The following is a 19,814-nucleotide window of genomic DNA, read 5'->3' as shown; positions in this document are numbered from 1 at the left end:
AGACACGGAGAGAACACACCACAGTCCTCACAGACAGTCACCCGGAGCGGGAATCGAACCCACAACCTCCAGGTCCCTGGAGCTGTGTGTCATTGATTATATAATTATGTAATTCCTTATGTAATCGCTTTACAATCATAAATACACATACTATTACTGTTAAAATGCATTTAGACATTTGTTTCAAACAAAAAAGCTCTGCAATATTACACCAGAGTAAATAGTGAGGTAATGTTATTATGTGGATGATACATTCCAGTGCTTTTCATTTTCATTGCTTAGATGAGCTTTGATTAGCTGAGCTCTTGTAATTAGCGTACGCTGCACTGCTTATTTAAGGTCGCCACATATATTTAAATCATCTAATATCATCTGTGGCAATGGATTTGGACACAAAAAATCAATTTGCCTCCTGCGTATTAGCCGGCGGAGAGGCTGAGTGAAGGGGTTAATGGCATGTCCACGGCACTGCGTCTGTTCATTAGATCCAGCTCAATGGTGGGAAATGTGTGTGTCCTCTCCCCTCTCTATGCTCTCTGCCATGAGCTTAACCTCCAACATCACCGTGTAACAAAGGCAGAGCAGGAAGAAAAGCCGGTGACAATATCCTGTCCTACACATCCAGCTCCACTCTGCATCCCAGGCACAATGCTCTCAAAAGAGACACTCAGCTGTGTTCTGGAATATAAATGGAGAAGCACTGGCTCATGATGAAGAAGTAAGATATGCTGATCAGAAACAGAGTGATATATCTGAAGCATGTCCTTAAGCAGTCAGTAGAAGGCTTCAGTGATTTTTTTATTGTTAATCTGATATGAGTTTATGGGGTGCAACGACCTAACAGATTAAATAATTTCACATCCACACGGCCAGAGTGATATAGGCTAATTCTTTTTTTTTTTTTTTTTTTTTTTTATTAGATAATAATTATTTTATTTTATATATTTATATTTTATTATTTATATTTTATTATATATAATTATTTTAATATTATAATATTTATATTATAATAATAATTCTTTGGGAACTTAGAAGCCACAGTGCTCTCTCCCACCCCTAAACTTCATCATTTACAGAAACACAAACCCACACAAAATATAAGCGCTCAGCTCAGAAACAGCTCTACCCTGTGATGCTAATATAAATGATCTTTATACTTCTTTACAGTCCTCAATTTTTAATGTAAAATGTGTCAAGCACAATGATGTCACAACCAATCAGCATCTCATAACCACCCCCTTGTTTCTACACTCACTGTCCATTCTCTCAGGTCCACTGACCATACAGGAGCACCTAATGGTTCTAGAGTTACAGGCTGTATTCCACATATTGCTCTGCAGGCTTTGTTTGTTCCCTGTCACGCTGTTCTTCAGTGGTCAGGACCCCCACATGACAATCATTCTCAGAGCTGCAGTGACACTGGTGGTTGTGGTGTGTTTGTGCTGGTATGAGTGGATCAGACCCAGCAGTGCGGCCTGAGTTTTTAAACACCTCAGTGTCACTTCTGGACCAAGAATAGTCCACCAACCAAAAGCATCCGGCCAACATCGTCCTGTGTCCACTGATGAAGGACTAGAGGATGACTATCACAAACTGTGCAGCAACAGATGAGCTACTGCCTCTGACTTTACTATAAGGTGGACAAACAATAACCAGAAGTAAACAGACAATGCCCAAATGGTCTGTTGAAAGTTCATTTTCGAGCCCATGAGTTTAGCCACAAGGGCATTAGCTGTCCAAATAATTGTGTAAGTGTGTATGTGTGTGTGTGTTGCTTCAAATGCAGTTGAATAGTTTTACACATGTAGTGTTGAGCTATAAAGCTAGTACGGAAAGGAGCGTGACAAATCAGTGTTCTTAGTATTTGATTTTCTGTGTGAAGGACTCGCCTGGAAACTGAGAGCAGTTTTGACGGCTGCTCTTCTGTTGCAGCATGGGCCTTATTTTCTCCTCTGCCCTTGAACCAAAATGCAGCCCCTAATTGGATGCTGTCAAGTTCTGGAAAAGATTTATGCCGAATACTGGAGGAAGACCCACAAAATGTCCTGGAAGTGAGGCTGGGGGAGGTTCTAATGTTCCCATCTCTGCCAGAGAAGAAGGCCCCAATTGTTTAAGCAGGTGCTGTTGTGGTACCTCAAGGACGAGGAGCTTTGAAGCAATTACTCCTAAAGCCACATCAGTGCATGGTCTCGGCCTCAGCCTTGACACCCCTGCGACCTCTAATGTCCCGGGGATGGCTGGGAACCCCTCTCTGGCGCAGGAAAGCTATCAGAGTTGTTAATAGCCTTTTTGCCCTCATGAATGAACTACAAGGCGCAGTGCTGAGTCTGATATGGCAGGCTGTCCCGAGCACCAGCTACAGACAGGCCAGCTGCTGTTAAAGAGCCTGTCAGGGGTCTGTGGCCCATACCATTGCTGACGGGAAGGACATGTTCAGCCTAGCTGCTCCAAGAATACTGATATCATGCCTGTATCTATTTATTTTTTATTTAACCACCACTTAACAAGAAGAAAAAACTCTACAGCATTATGCTCTGTTGAGCATAGACAGCTATCCATAGCAGAGTCATATACATGTACAAATAATAACAAATTCAGAAACGATTTCTGAGTCCTGGCTCTTCTCAGTGTCTTTTCCTAATGATCCCTAAGAAATAATCATTTTGAAACATTGTTCTTTCAGTCGTTCTTTCTCATGTTTTTTTAGTCTTGGCTATTTTCAAGTTTGTCCTTCATGCCCTTAGAGCGGGCAATCACCAAACGGTGGCCCTTGGTCCAGACCTGGATCGACTGATACGTCTGTCTGGATCTGTGATCAATTTGTAATAAATGTATTAGAATAAATAATCATTTTCATTGTTTTTTCGATCAGTCGTGCCTACAGATGGCAGGCACAGATAATCCTGTTAATATGGCAGTCGAATTGATTATTTACCCCATGTGGCCACTTCACTAGAGAGAGCAGTAGGGACGTGAGAGTGAGGACAGCGTGGGAAGTTCACTAGACACAGTGAGAGGCAAGTGAGAGTGAGGACAGCATGAGGAATTCACTAGAGAGAGTGAGAGAGACGTAAGCGTGGGGACAGCACAGCCTGCTCCAAAATAACCAAAGTTAATGCAGAACTTTTAATGTTGAGCAGAGAGAGCAGTTTAGGTTCATTCTTTCTGCAGGTCTTTCTTACAGGCCTTTATTTAAAGCAGTGATGTGAAGTTCAGGTTCAAGTTCAAGACGTTTATTGTCGTTTCAGCAGTATACAGTGTTTACAGTACACAGTGAAACGAAATAGCGTTCCTCCAGGACCAAGGTGCTACATAAAACAATACACAACATTAAAGTGCAACTAGTGCAAGGCTAGTGCAAACATAAACAGTGCACACGCATTAAAGTGCAAAAGACATGGCTAAGAAAATACAAACCAATATACAATACAGTACAATACAAAAGCCATAAGTAGGGGGGGGGGGGGGGGGGCACTGCAATTTAAGGTGTATTTGTGCTGTAAACGGTAACTGGATGTAAACAGGATATGTGTAAACAGTACACTCATTTTTAGTATATCATTTTCAGTCCATCAAACCAGTGTTTTGTGAAGTTGGGTGTGTGTGTGCGCTTCTTCAGTCCAGTCTCAGTCTCTAGATGTTCAGGAGTCTGATAGCATTTGGGAAGAAGCTGTTACGGAGTCTGGATGTGAGGGCTCGAATGCTTCGAAACCTTTTTCCAGACGGCAGTAGGTTGAAAGTGCCACTATGAGACCGAACACAAGTCTAAAGGAGTTTTTCCTTTTCCGTTTTCAGCCGTTATGCTTTGACAGTCTTTGACCTTGAGTGTCACGCTCTTCTCGTGGCCCTAGGAGGTTGTTCCTTCTGAGTATTGGTTCCTCTCTCTCCCTCTCTCTCTCTCTTTTTTTATTTCTCATGCTCCAGGGATTTGTTACTGCCTCTGTTACCCTTGGTTTGCTCATTAGGGATTTGGGCTCACATTTGTGGAAAGCTGCTTTATGAGAATCTGTTGTGAGAAATGAAATATATATAAATGAAATAGAATCGAATGAAGCATTCTCAAATTCTCTCTCTGTATCTGTATTCCTCCCTCTCTCTCTCTCTCTCTCTCTCTCTCTCTCTCTCTCTCTCTCTCTCTCTCTTTCTCTGTAGCTCTCTCTCTCTCTCGCTCTCTCTTGCTCTCTCTCTGTAGCTCTCAGTGGTTCTGTTTACATTAGCACTGTTATTCCACAGCTATCAAGCCGCTCCACACTGGAGCATGAAGCATTGTTCGGCGAGGCGGAATCTCCAGATGTATTGGCGGAGATCAAACTGTGACATTCTGTCACAGCCCCTATGCCGTGCCCGTATTAGCAGGGTGGGGTGTTGTGCTAAATTCTGTTAGCGCTGTGTCCTAAGTGAGTTTGATGTCACAGGTTCAGGGATGGGGTAGGAGTCTAATTAGGAAGTCGAAGCAGAACGCCGACGAACCCAATGTGCCGCTAAGCTAGTCCCTGACTCACTAGTCTCAGTCAGCTCAATGCAGCATGTCCTCCTCCCCGAGGCCAGAACCAAGCAGCTAAATCCTGTAGGATTACACACACACACACACACACATACACACAAACAGCTTCCTCAATGCCTGCCCAAAATATCCACCAGAGAACAATCACACCACACCGCGCTGTTCTCTCCAGCCTAAACAGAGGTGGGGAAAGGCCTCTGTTGCAGAGAAATGGGAAATGGCTTGTGTTGAAAGAAAAATCTGTGCCAGTGACTGATTCACTGATATGCAGCACACTAGGGACGCTGGAGTTCCAGCATCTAAATATTACATTACAAATGTAGCGCTGTCAGTATCACAGCATTTATTAAATATTTTAGGATATGACAGTATCAGGAATTTACGTTTCAATTAATAAGTTTAATGAACTTCTGAACCCAGCTGACATACATAGCAGTATTTATCAATTAATGCAACAAAAAGAAAAAGTACTGTTATTTAATGGTGGGTCCGGAGCCTACCTGGAATGATTGGGCGCAAGGCAGGAACACACCCAGTCCTTCACAAGGCGACACACACACACTCACACCTATGGACACTTTTAAGTCGCCAATCCACCTACCAATGTGTGTTTTTGGACTGTGGGAGGAAACCGGAGCACCAGGAGGAAACCCACGCGGACACAGGGAGAACACACCACACTCCTCACAGTCAGTCACCCGGAGGAAACCCACGCGGACACAGGGAGAACACACCAAACTCCTCACAGACAGTCACCCGGAGGAAACCCACGCAGACACAGGGAGAACACACCAAACTCCTCACAGACAGTCACCCGGAGGAAACCCACACAGACACAGGGAGAACACACCACACTCCTCACAGTCAGTCACCTGGAGGAAACCCACGCAGACACAGGGAGAACACACCACACTCCTCACAGACAGTCACCTGGAGGAAACCCACGCAGACACAGGGAAAACACACCAAACCCCTCACAGTCACCCAGAGCCTTGAACCCACAAACTCCAGGTCCCTGGAGCTGTGTGACTGCGACACTAACCTGCTGCACCACCGTGCTGCCCAAGTCCTGTTATATTATGTCTAAAGATGCCCAATTAAAAATTAAATATGTTAAAAATATATTAAAGATATGTTATTTTACAGCAAATATATTTACTGCAAAGCTTTAACAATGTGTAAGCTTATGTTAAAAAAATCTCAGACAATTTTTGGGTTTGCTAATTGTGAACTTTTCACACAGTGTAACGGTGTGCAATTAAAATAGCAGCGTTAAGACCTGGAGATTTTCTTTTGGATAGCCATAATATTCTCTTTTCATATGGTAAGCTAGCTGTCGGTCAGATGTGAAGTAGATGTGAAAAGTCTTTAGAGGTTTTGCCTTTCAGGTCCTCAAATCCTGAGCCATCATCACTGTGTTGTCATAACACTGACTGAAATGCTGTCTGCCACAGACATGTCCTAGCATTGTGGCAGGATATTTACTTCCTGAAAACCCACCACAGACAAACACACTCACACACACACACACACACACACACACAATAGTACGTGGCTAGGGTAAAGACTGGTGCTTCTTGTATGTGAGCCTGTGCTGAAACCCAAATGAAATGTATGAATCTGTTGATCTGACTCTTTTTCCTTCTGTATATTAGCCCTATTTTTCCATTCCAAGGGACTCGAATGAACAGTTAAAGGGAATAGAGAGAGGAAAGGTAAGAGAGAGGAATAGAGAGAAATTCATAGGCCATGCGGTGGTAAAGCAGTATGCCTAAATATTCTGCATTAAAAACCCAGAATAAATAAGAGTATATTGTACATGTTGTAACCTGTATCCTGTCCACACTGCTGTAAAGAACCCTGAGTCGGTACGTTTCTCTATAATGAATTGTCTGCTTGATTTGTTTGATTCCTGGACACTGATAGCATTGTCCACCAACATGGAATCGGAGCGGTTCCGGTTCACAAATTAAATTTGGATATGTCTGGTGCATTTCCACCGACATAAACTGGTTCGCGAACCAGTTCACGTGGATTTCCTTCGGGTGACTGTCTGTGAGGAGTGTGGTGTGTTTTTCCTGTGTCTGCATGGGTTTCCTCCGGGTGACTGTCTGTGAGGAGTGTGGTGTGTTCTCCCTGTGTCTGCGTGGGTTTCCTCCAGGTATTGAGTGGTGCAGTATTCAGATGACATATCCGTGGCTCCCCTCTAAAGAAATGTAGGTCTGTTGACTGGAAAGAACCAAGGTTCCAAGAATCAGGAAAGAAACCAGTTCAAGAACCAGAGTCCTTTTGGTGGAAAAGAGCTGTGAATAATACAGAAAATTGGAAAAATTGTTGTGATATTTTAAACTGAAATACTTCTCCACGTAAATCAAACTCAGCTGGAATAGTGCCTAAGAAGAGCTCGTGACAGGGGCTGACAGGACCAATAAAATGGGAATGTTTTTTTGTTTTTTTTTGCAGGCGCTGTGGCTACAGTAAAGCTAAGCAGGATCCTGAAGAGGAGAAGATGCACTTCCACAATGGCCACAGTAAGTCACCACACACACTCACACACAGAAATGGCACATTTGGGTTCATGTAGAGTACAACAGGAATGTCTATGCCTATGGTTTGTCTGAGGGGGTCAGCAAGCTAAAGTGATGGAATGACAGCTCTCCTTGAACAGTTTTTGTTTTGCAGGAAATCCACCCCTCCCCCCCAGACACACACACACACACACACACACACTCAAACTGTGTATCTCATCCTGTACAGGATTAGGGCAGAGGAGAGTGAGGAATCCCATAATTTGTTTTTTGTACTTTTGTTAAAGCAGTGCTTTATTTACACAACATTAACCCATAAGAGCCCAGAATCCGTTCAACATAAAGCCATATTATGAAAAATATAAAAAAATGTCATTGTAACAAGCATCACAACAACTATTTTGTAGCTTGTATTTCAACATTCGAAGTCAGAATGTGTCATACATAACATGGAACAGGTTACTAAAGCATTGGAATTGTTAAAAAGGTTGGAATACAGAAATATTCTTTTAAAATGAGCATTTCTCTATGGTGTCTATGCACTCACCCAACACCCAAGAGGTCACACATCCACGAATTCACAAACTGCCATGTGACTGCATCCAGGACGTTCAGTGAATGTCACTTAGGGACACTGTCATTAAAGTGAAGGATAAAGCTGTGTAGGGAACTTTCCAGACCTTAGAAAGGGGTTTGTGACACATATGTCACCATGGGCTCTCATAGGTTAAAAATAATGTTACATATTAATTTGACAAGCAATGAAAATCCTGTGAATTGGATGTTCATTTTCCATGTTACATGACCTTCATTTTATGTTACTTCATATTAAATTTTGTCAGTGCTAGTTTTGTCTTGGAATGCTTGTAGAAGGCCCTGGTTGGGGGGGAAGATGTAATGGAAAATGTTGTAATATTATTGATATATAAACTATAACATCATGAATATGAAATGTATTGTATAATTTGATTAAATATGATGCTAAGGCGGTGGTGCAGCAGGTTAGTGTCGCAGTCACACAGCTCCAGGGACCTGGAGGTTGTGGGTTCAATTCCCGCTCCAGGTGACTGTCTGTGAGGAGTTGGTGTGTTCTCCCTGTGTCCGTGTGGGTTTCCTCCGGGTGCTCCGGTTTCCTCCCACAGCCCAAAAACACACGTTGGTAGGTGGATTGGCGACTCGAAAGTGTTCCTAGGTGTGAGTGTGTGTTGCCCTGTGAAGGACTGGCGCCCCCTCCAGGGTGTATTCCCGCCTTGCGCCCAATGATTCCAGGTAGGCTCTGGACCCACCGCGACCCTGAACTGGATAAGCGCTTACATATAATGAATGAATGAATGAATGAATGATGCTATAAAAGGAGTGTAAGTGTGGACCTACAAACAGATCCTTAAATCTGATCAATGTTAATTTAACCAGATTTTATTCCAAGTAAATGTGGCAGTTTGAGCATTGGACGTTGTAAAACACAGCTGCTGTTTCCAGGAAGTTATTGATAAAAATGGTTAACAGCTGCTAATTTGTATTGGGGATGCTAAGCTTTAGAATGACAGTATAACACATGCAGAACGCACAGAGAAGCTTTTGGCCTACTGTAGCAGTCCCGTGTACATTATCTCCATTACACTTTTAAACACACGGTTCCCTCCATCTCTCTGTCAGTATTCAGGGCTGTACTCCCCGTATTCTCCGTGTGTTGTTATCTGGGGAGAGCCCTTCTCCACAGAGAGCTGCATTAGGCAGAATCTGTAATGTTGTCTTACATAACTCTTCCTCTCCCGAACGCAGCACAAGCCCAATGAATGAAACGTCACCTGCTTTTCTTCTCTGTGCTTTATCTCTTAGTTAAATTCCCAGGAGTGCGTACCTACATTGATCCACACACCTACGAAGATCCCAACCAAGCCGTCCACGAGTTCGCCAAAGAGATCGACGTCTCCTGCATCACTATAGAACGCGTGATCGGGAGCCGGTGAGTAAGCTCAGCTCAATAACAATAATAAATAAATAAATAAATAAATAAAAACAACAACAAACTTAGGTGGATCCTCTAGAAGAATTTTAATTAGGTTTCAAATGTTTTTTTTGGGTTTGTTTGGGGATTTCTCCTTATTTTGCTACAGTAGGTGTGCAAACTGGATGCTACAGTACTCTCTCTCTTCTTCTCTCCCTCTCCCTCTCTCCTTCCTCTCTCTCTCTCTCTCTCTCTCTCTCTCTCTCTCTCTCTCTCTCTCTCTCCTCTCTCTCTCTCTCTCACACTCTCTCTCTCTCTCTCCTCCTCTCTCTCTCTCTCTCCCTCTCTCTCTCTCTCTCTCTCTCTCTCTCTCTCCCTCTCTCCTCTCTCTCTCTCTCTCTCTTCTCTCTCTCTCTCTCTCTCTCTCTCTCCACTCTGGTTGACTGTAACCGTTTGGTGTGCTCTAGGTGAGTTTGGGGAGGTTGCGAGTGGTCCTCTGAGGCTTCCAGGGAAAAGAGAGATCACTGTGGCCATCAAGGACCCTGAAGGCAGGGTACACTGAGAAACAGAGGAGAGATTTCCTGGCTGAGGCCAGCATCATGGGCCAGTTTGACCACCCCCAACATCATCCACCTGGAGGGAGTGGTCACTAAAAGTGAGTGTCAAACTCATACTGAGACAAAACAGCATAAGTGCCATGCAATGTGTAAATATATCAGAGCTGTTCCGATTATTAATGGGCTATCTGCTTCAGAAAGAGCTTAATGAAAGTATAATATTAGTTATGGCTCAGTGAAGTGTTCCAGATTTATGCTAGTGGTGCAGTTATTTTACAGTTCTAGAGCAGCTTTGATGAACTGAGCCTTTTAGCCGTTGTGCTTTATACACTCCCTCATAAAGACAAACACTCAAAGTAATGCCTTTGTTTTACTATCCCTTCAACTTTCAGGTAAGCCAGTGATGATCATAACAGAGTACATGGAGAACGGATCTCTTGACACCCTTTTTAAAGGTGCGTTCTCGCTTTCATTTTACAATAAACGATGTGTGAAATAATGCTGTATTACTTCTGGCAGTTGCTTATGAATCACGTTGTAGTTTTTTGTGTTGTTTTGATTGCAAAATTTGGATATATTCATTGGGCTTAGGATATAGGGAATGAAGTATACGAAAAGTTAAGATGGATTATGAAATATGCTGAGCTTAATCCTAAAAAGAATTACGAATTCTGATAATAAAATGAATTACTCATTTACAGTACTCAGCAATAAATAAAATGCAAGTACTTTTAAACAACTGCATTACTGTGAATTCATAGTGGTTGGCCTAGATTAGTGGATAACTCTAATGCCCTCCACACATCAAACTTCCAGCTGGGGCTTTTCAGCAAGACGTTTATTGCTGCTTTAGCCTTCATGTGTAAAATAATTCCAGTTGTAAAATGCTCTGAGTGTGTACAAAAAATACAGAGTGAAACTGTCTGTGAGAGACAGTTCATTTGCTGGAAATCTGAGCTCTGAGGTGAGGCTCAAAACATGATATAATTTGATTTCATGCTCAAAATCATTTTCAAATGCTCTACAAAGGGGATAACAGCCCACAGCAACATGATATAGTCAGCTTTAATGGTCATTGCCATACTGTATAACAGAATGTGATGCAAATAGTCGCTGTACAAAGAAAAATGTATCTTTACATCATTTGAACACATCATTGTGTTTCCATTGATTTTTTCTTTGGATAGTGACAAAGATAGCGATAGAGTTAAGTACTTTCATCATATTAGTGTCATTTCTGTTACAACTTTGGCTTGGTGTTCAGACACAATTTACACACTGGTATGGACTGATACTAAATAAAGCTCTGATATACCTCCTCCTGCCTGGTTCTGCAGAAAAATGATGGTCAGTTCACAGTGATCCAGCTGGTTGGCATGCTGCGTGGCATTGCCTCAGGCATGCGCTATCTCTCTGATATGGGCTACGTGCATCGGGACCTTGCTGCCCGCAACATCCTAGTCAACAGCAACCTGGTGTGCAAGGTGTCCGACTTTGGCCTGTCTCGAGTTCTGGAGGACGACCCAGAGGCGGCCTACACCACCCGGGTATGTGCTGAATGTCACTCTCACATACACATGCACACACATAAACACACACACACACACCTGCACCTGATTCCATGTCAATCTGTGTGTCCTACATAGTTACATCCCTGTGCAAATGGCACTTCTACTACTAACTACTCTTATTTAAAAGATCAACATGATCATGTAACTGTCGAGGGGAGCCCTCACTATTGCTTACACCTATAAGTCACGGAATTTATTAATTTAGTTTAATAAACTAACGTAAATTTGTAATATATTCTGTGGGCAGTGGGATAGCTGGCAGTTTTGAGACAGATGGAAAAACATGGTATGAGTTATTAATGGCTTAAAATGGGCTGATTATTAAGAAGGACATCAATATCTTAAAATATTATTAAAAAATAATAATAAATAAAAGAGCAACACAGATTTTTCTTTCCTGGTGTAAATTTAACAAGCAGTGTTCACAGTAGAAGATGCACACCATGAAACAAATGATGTAACTGGACTGGCACAAACTTTTGCACACAACTATAACAGCCTCAGCAGCATACTCTTCAGTGCCACGGCATTTCTTCTCTCTCTTTCCTCTTCATTGATGGGTATCAAGTATTGAACGGGAAATCACCATCTCTTTGAGCCCATTAGAATCAATGGTAGGTAGTCATAATACTATTAGGGAATATTTTGCTTTGCCAGACCTCTATTGAGCGGAGTTCATTTCTACAGCGGGGCGTTAGGCTGCAGGCTGAATTAGCTATTAATAAACATGGAGCTGAGTGTTGCTGGCTTTGAAAGGGGGATAATTAGTAGCTCAGCATCAGCTGCTGTAATTGGTGCCGGCGTGATTATTTTTTTCCCTTTTAATCGTTTCCACCTTGGCATGTCACAGTTCTGTGTGTGTGTGTATGTGTGTATGTTTGTGTGCTGTCTAAGGAGAAGCAAATTGAGATGTGCTCCACTAATAGCATACGAGAGACTCTGGCAGTGTTGCAGAATGACAGCTCCAGGACAGCCAATTAAGAGAAAGAATGCAAAGACATCCACGTGCCGCATTCTTCCTGTCACCATATTTACCCAGTCCTTTCTATTCTCCCACCAGCTGTGAATCAGAAGTGATAAGTGTTGTTAACGATGCTTTGACAAGAAGCATTTCTGATCTAATGCTGTTGTGTCTGTGCCACAGGGAGGAAAGATTCCCATCCGGTGGACGGCTCCAGAGGCCATCGCTTACAGAAAGTTCACCTCCGCTAGTGACGTATGGAGCTATGGCATCGTCATGTGGGAAGTCATGTCATATGGAGAAAGACCATACTGGGAGATGAGCAATCAAGACGTGAGTTTAAAACCACCACGTAGCCACAGCTTGTAGCAGTGCTGGTCCAAACCCAGCTCACGCAGAGTCCTTGTTCATTTATTGGTTTTACAGTGAAAACAGTTTTGTTTCATCAGACAAAAGCAGCAAATTACAAAGAAACTCAAATAATGAACTAATTTGAGCTTTTCAGTGTTTAATGTGGGTACACTTTGTTGTCATTATGGCTTCCATTTTGGTCCAGAGACTTGTTTTCTCTTTTACAACAATATTTTCTGGGATATTTTCTGCACTTTTCTCAGTAACCACTTAAAATTAATTTGTTGGGTTCAACTTCATATTTACGTTTATTTTATTGTGTCTCAGACACTTTGGCATGTGACGTGGAAGCTTTTACAATGTATACATTGATTAAATTGGAATTTACATTTAATTGTAACTGATAATTCGGCAATTAATGCGTATTTATTTCCTGTTGAAACCTTTGTGACTTCTTTTCCTTTAGAAACCTTTATAAATTGCTATCAATAATATTCAAGTTTTATTCGCTAGGTTTGGCACTGGGCACGTTTTCCCGAGCCCAGATTAATTTGGATTGAAAACATGGTAGTATTTTGAGTTTGGAGATGTTATTCTCTAAACTTCAACAGGACAGGAACTGAAACACTTCACCATTAGCCGAAATAAACCATCAAACATCACGGGCAGAAGGTGATCAATTGCTGCTATATTTTTCCTCACCCGCCCAGAACAATCCACCCAACTCGAGTCCTTCCGCGGCTGGAGATATGAAACAGCATCTCAGATGCTACTTAATGATTCTTCTCACACAATATCGCGCTGCATTGTTTAAATATTCATACGCCCAGGATGTAAATCATTATTGATCTGTGTTAAAATTCATTACAGGACTTATTAAAATTCCTCATTGTGCTGTTGTACATTTTAACACAGCTCCTCTTAAATACAACTGAGCAGAGATCTACAATGAACTGTGTTCTAAAGAAGTTAAGTATCAATTCTCATTCATAAAAGAGTCTGCTACATCTGAATGAAAGTGACTGGAGTTAAACATTGGATACGGGCTACAGGGAGAGCTATGGCAGTCTGGGTGGTATTTACACTGTATATTTTTTACACGTATGCAGTGTGTGATGTTATATTTATGAACGAATTGTGAGGGAAGTGAGGGCTTGGGGTGAGACTGACTCTCGGTTGATCGTTCCCAGTCATCCAGCACAGCAGTGCTGTAATTGCTCCCTCTGGCCATTTTAAAGCTGTATGTGAGTGGTATGTGGAATGTGATTTGCCACCGGAAGACCAAGCGATGGGGTACTGTATGTGTAGCAGTGCATAAACTGATAGGGAATGGGGGCAAATCCGGGGCAAAATTGACATTATTGAACATGGTCAGTGGGGATGGGGGTCATATTAAGAGCAGTGGGGGACTTTGAATGCGCAGTAGTGGAAGAGTCTGTAGTTAGAATAGAGGATATTTAAAAAAAAACATAATGTTATGTTCCAAAATACTTGAAATGGAATTGAAAAAACGGTTTAATGAACTATCACCGTGTTTATTGTTGATGTCTGTGGGAAACAGAGTGGCAAACATCATAACAGTGTTATAAATAATGAAATATATTTGTGAATACTGATGCAATATTTTCTTTATGGCTTTATAAATACGTTCATTCACTACTTTACATAGCTTCAAATAATGTCACAGAAATGCATATAGTAATGTACTGCACCACCATGATGATGAAATAGCTACACTGCCCACTCCTAGACAGCAGACAACTCAAAAGTTGTTTTTCATAAGAAGTCATATGTTATGCAGAGCTTATGCATGCGTTATGGAGTCCCTCTGAAAGTAGCCGTCAAATAATGTTATAGAAACGCACATTGTCATGTATTGCACCATGATAATGATGACATATCATCACACTGCCCACTCCTAGTGAGCAGACAAGTCAAAAGTTGAGCGTCTGTGAAGAGAGGATTGAGCGAGGCAGGGGAGAAGCTGGAAAAGTAAAGTAGGAATCAGACTGAAGCAAAAGCTGGAGTTTTGACTGCAGTGAACTTGGTGAACTCTGCTGGAGGAGATGCAGCGGGAATCTTTTAAACGCAGAAAAAGTAGAATTTCATTTGGCAGCATGGGTTCGGATGTGTATTAGTGTGTGAGGCCGCAGCGTTAAAGCTGTTTATAGGACCCAGTTTTCAATTAGTCTTCACATGCTCGGCTTTCATCTTCAGCTTTACGTTTTACGTATTACACTGTGTCATTAGGAGCCGATTGGATGTTGCGCTCGTCTGCATGGCCTCCGGTTTTGTTTTATCTTTAATGTGGATGCTGGTGTCACATGTCAGAGCATGTGTGTGTGCGAGAGGGAATCGAAAAGGAGGACGCAGTGCTGAAGTTTTCTCAGCGTGTCCCTGAAGGAGGTGCAATTTCCAGTCATGTTTTTATCAAGCAGCGCTGACCTTTTTCCCCCCTGCTAGCCTGCCAGTGACGGCTTCATTCCAGCCTCAGATCCCTCTCTCCTCTCCATCATTAATCTGTTTCACACACACTTGGGAAAGAGAAAGTTATTTGATGTTTTATTTAATGCCTTCATGAGGGCTGCCTCAGATCTCTCCCCGCTCTGGTAGAGCAGACTCTCTCTCTCTCTCCCCCGCCCTCTCTCTCTTTCTCTCTCTCCCCCTCCCTCTCTTTCTCTCTCTCTCTGTCTGTCTCTCTCTCTATCTTTTCTCTCCGCCTTCCTCTCTCACTCTTGCTCTCTGCTTTTTTTTCCTTTCTCTGCGAGACTTTGCCGTCGGGGATTGGTTTCTGAGCTGCTCTTGTGTTGGCTTTCTCTTTTTTCTGAGAGTGTGGGAGTGAGTGGGGATGTTAGAGGCTTAGAGAGAGAGAGAGAGAGAGAGAGACAGAGAGAGAGAGAGATGATACTTCGGCATCTCGCCCAATGCAGTAGTCATTTCTCGCCTTCTGGCTGTCTTCTGAAACCTTAAATAAACACAGAACATGCCAGGAAAAGAGCTCCTAATATAGTCGGTAACAAACTTGAAACCTGATAAGGTTTGAAAATGTTTGCTGTTTAATGTGAATTGTAAATTAAATCTTAAAACATTTCCTGTGTACTTTCAAAAATAAATGGTACTGTCACTGTTCATCAGTGTACATTTCCTTAAAGGTACAATAATTGTCTTAAAGTCTCATTATATACTTTGAACACTCATTAAAATGTAGGCTACATTTATGTTTTTAGAAGAAAATATTCTTTCCAGAATATTTTGCATTTACATTTTGTGGCGTTTCCAGAGGGACATATTTAATCGTGTTACAGATATACGCTAATGCAGCGTTAGCAGTCATATTGCGCTATGACTCACTGGGAGTCAGCTCTGGCCTGGAGGCTACAGAACCGGGCCTGGGACCAGAAATTTGATGGTGTGGTCTCCAGCACCAGCAGGAAAAAATGTAAGAGGAGGGAATGAAAGAGCTGTGTTTTCTCCTCCCTCAAAATCCACAGCTGGAGTCCTTGCATAAGGCACCTCACCCCCAACTGCTCCCTGGGCAGCAGTGTAACCAATTGTATGGACCCTAAGTTGGACCCTTTGAGTGGGCAACATCAGTGACAGTTTGGTGTCTTTATTTGAGAGAATGTAGTTTTGTATCTAATAAGAACACATCACTTTTTTAACAGCTGATCAATTTTTTAACTATTGCTATGATATTAACTGGCTTTTGGCTTATGGTATTTTTGTTGTCATTTTTTTAAGTGCTAAAAATGTCCTCGTGTGATTCATGAAACACAAACTCCCACATATTTTAAGATTCAGGTTTAAAAACAAATGGAAATAAATGACATTAACAAAAATACCAAAAGCCAATTAATATCATCTTTCTGAGGTCAACAACAAAGGCCAAAAAAAAAAAAAGAAAAAAAAAACCTTGATCTAGAAGAAAATCAGTGACAAAGTCTAGCAGTAAGCACACAATGTAGACTAAAGACTAATATACACCTAAGACTGCTGCAGTGCTTGACGTATATTGTGTGTAATATATTTTGTGTTTCTGTGTGTGTGTATCAGGTGATAAAGGCAGTAGAGGAGAGTTACCGGCTGCCGGGCCCTATGGACTGTCCCACAGCTCTCTACCACCTCATGATGGACTGCTGGCAGAAGGACAGAAACACCCGGCCCAAGTTTGAGGAGATAGTGAGTCTCCTGGACAAACTCATTCGCAACCCGAGTAGCTTAAAAAGTCTCGTCAACCCCTCCAACAGGTAACGGAGCATCGATATTTACTGAAATTCTTCCCTCAACAGGAACAATGGCTAAACAGGAGCCAATTTCTGTAGTCTTCCACCTTTCTGATAGTTTGAATTATCACCAGTCCTCCCACCAATTTGTCCATGTCCTAATGTTAATGACATTTCCAGGAACTAGGAATAGTTTTTGGCAGCAGACTCATAGCAACGTATAGCACAGGGTTTCATGCGGTTTAGACTGAATGTTAGTACATCTGATGTTGACTTCTTGTCTTGTCTGCATTTACAGTTACAGTGTGGCACCTGTACAGCATCCACAGTGTAACTGCTGTATCCATTTAATATGTTAATAAGTCAGTAACGTTGACACCACTGGTATTGATGTGGTGTCTCTCTCTTGCCCATATTCTCCTTCCCACCCACCTGTATGCTCTCTCTTTCCTCTGTGACTCCCTCATCCCTGTTTTGCCCTCTTTATTGTGATGTGTAGCTCCCTTTAAAGTAAATGCAAATCCCGTAGTTATTTATGGCATATTATCATCCTGGGCTTTGAGCATAAAAACTGTGTCATGTCTGTGAAACGCTGATAACTGAATGTTAACAGCCCTCACTGCATGGCTGTCATGCAAAATCAAGGTTTAATGACACTTGAAACAAATAAGCTCTGGTATTTCATGATTTAATGTTGAGTTAAGCGGAAGTGACAGCATACAAATGACTTCCAATTACGGTGATTACATGGTATCAAATATATTTCCTGCATTGTGAATCACTCTGTATTTTGTACACACTGGAATCATCTATTATTTGCAGTTGTGTTATGGAATTATGGTTACATTTAATAAGGAATTGATTGAGAGCCAGGGAATTTGTTCTGTGGGTCTCTCATATTAATGCCTAATTCTGCTCTGTTGCATGCTGCGGCAATTGCTGGGTCTTTAGTTAAATTGTCACTGATTATTAGACTGATTCTACATTCATCTTGTAAATGAGATCTAATTTCATAATCGTAATGAGTCTGTCATGAAATCAGAGGGTAAAAAATGTCACAAAAAGTGCAGTAGTAAGCTGAACCACCATGATTTATCTCATGCCATTGTTGGAACAGAACTCCATTTTTAATTTGAATTTAATTTGAAAATGCAGTCGGCCCTTTTACAATGTGTTGAAATTGTAAAAGCAAATGAAATGGTCCAAAATTGCATTTAAAAAAGAGAAGAGTTTCACTTTAAAAGTATTATTGTTTCTTATTTTGGAGATACAATAATTTGTAACCAATTTATATGTCGTTTCAGTTAAATCACTATATTATAACATGTATATTATTAAATGTGTGTAATAGAATTGCCATTTAAGCTTCATGCAAGCATTGTTATTTGGCGAATGAATGTGCTACATACATTAACATAAAAGATCAACTTGTCTTCATCCACACTGTACAGTCTTTATGTAGCTCTCTAATGGTAGATTTATGCATCCATTTGTTCAACGGTCCATTTGTCTTTCCCACAGGGTGTCCAATTTATTAGTGGAGCATGGCAGCGCAGAGCTTTGTGTGTTCAGCTCTGTGGGGGAATGGTTAGATGCCATAAAAATGGGTCGATACACTGAGCTTTTCATGGAAAGTGGATACACTTCGCTGGAAGTAGTCACACAGATGACCTTGGAGTAAGTCCCCGCTGTCGTTTCCTGCCGAGGGGGTCGTGGGGATTGTTTGCCGTACATTAGCAGCCAGTGTAACCACATTAAAAATGCAACCCCTCTTAATTGTGCCAGGACTTTGTTTTGATTAGTCTGACAACAAGTTTTGGGATTTTTAAACACACTCGGGGGTTGAAATCACTTTTGTGTCTACACATGCTGCCGTTTACTAGAGGAGGGTGTTGGGTTTTCAAAAGAAAGACAACAGAAACACAAGTCGGTATACATAGGAAATTACTTAAATACTTAATTCCTAATATTTCCATGAAAAAAAAATTAAAATAAGATCTGTAGATCACTTTGGACAGTAATTTAAATGCAGATATTTACAGATGTCTATGTGCTCCAAGTCTGATCATGCTGACACATTAATAAACATTTTTAAACTACTATAAAATCTCAGGAAGCTAATTTAACTTTGTCATTATCGGCCATTATTATCAGTATTATTATTCTAACATAATCTCATTGATTGTCTTCTTCCGCAGTGATCTGAGGAGGGTTGGAGTAACGCTGGCTGGGCACCAGAAGAAGATCCTCAACAGCATTCAGGAGATGAGAGTTCAGATGATGAACGCCACCATTCCTGTCTGAGGCTGAACCACAATCTGCTGACCCTACAGTAGCCTAGCACTTTTTCTACCATGGACACTTATTTATTGAATGGAACTATGGAACTATGGAACTATTGAAAGGAAATGACTTGATATCCCTGAGCAGCAGTTGGGGGAATGGTTGGATGGAGAAGAACGGACAGGACCTTCATTACGTGATTAAGCACAGCTCCCCTGTGGACTGGCTGTTTGGACAGCTTGCAGAAGGCCTGAATTGGGACGTGACAGAAATATTTGGAAAAGTGTGGCACATCTCCAGGTAGGACCTCTGACCAGGACCACTGTCAGGAGTCTCTGGGCCGAATGTATAGCACTTTTTCGAAACCTCATGCAACAATTCTTATTACCTCCAGAAATACAGCAGAAACCTACAGTCAACTCAAGCTGGATTCTTTACTCCTCACTACACCACCCTGCGCAAAGGTCATGCAGTAAGGTTGAAAACCATATCCTTTGGTTGAAGGAAGAAGCGGCTGTGTATTACAAAGCAATATTAGATTTCAAGCTTGATGCTGTTTTCGTTTCTTTTCATTCGTTCTTTCTTTAAATGGAAAAGCAATGGATACGTATGTACAGATTTTCATTTTGCACAGCATATGTGTCTTAAGCTGGGAGGCGGCGGCAGGGGGTGGGTGGTGAGGGGGCTAACTACAAAGCCGTATTTAGTTCATTGTTCAAATTGTAAGTGTACATAGTGTATAGTTAGATAAAGCAAAAAGAAAAAAAAAATCCATCCATATTCATTCTGATCATACTTTTCGCTGGAGGAGGGTAGTAAACATGTACAGTACGTTCATCATGGTGAAGACATAGTGCTCTTCTGTAACTCCTCAGTTGGTCCTCCTAC

The 19,814-nt window shown here is 41.7% G+C and overlaps 1 protein-coding gene across 1 annotated transcript in view; it reads left to right on the top strand.

Moving 5' to 3' along the window:
• Nucleotides 1–19,332, top strand: part of LOC136675261 (ephrin type-A receptor 5) — a 77,210-nt gene extending 57,878 nt beyond the window's left edge. The window contains 11 exon segments of the mRNA XM_066651727.1: nt 6,968–7,035; nt 8,872–9,002; nt 9,453–9,518; nt 9,520–9,597; nt 9,599–9,635; nt 9,930–9,994; nt 10,875–11,084; nt 12,253–12,402; nt 16,474–16,667; nt 18,165–18,320; nt 18,842–19,332. Of these exon segments, the coding sequence (XP_066507824.1) occupies nt 6,968–7,035; nt 8,872–9,002; nt 9,453–9,518; nt 9,520–9,597; nt 9,599–9,635; nt 9,930–9,994; nt 10,875–11,084; nt 12,253–12,402; nt 16,474–16,667; nt 18,165–18,320; nt 18,842–18,947 (1,261 nt within the window). The 3' untranslated portion in view covers nt 18,948–19,332.
• Nucleotides 19,333–19,814: the final 482 nt, after the last annotated feature.

The sequence above is a fragment of the Hoplias malabaricus genome, chromosome 18 (assembly GCF_029633855.1).
Source record: "Hoplias malabaricus isolate fHopMal1 chromosome 18, fHopMal1.hap1, whole genome shotgun sequence".
Classification (NCBI taxonomy): Eukaryota; Metazoa; Chordata; class Actinopteri; order Characiformes; family Erythrinidae; genus Hoplias; species Hoplias malabaricus.
Note: the sequence above shows the minus strand (reverse complement) of the source record. Positions and strands in the feature narration are given on the sequence as shown.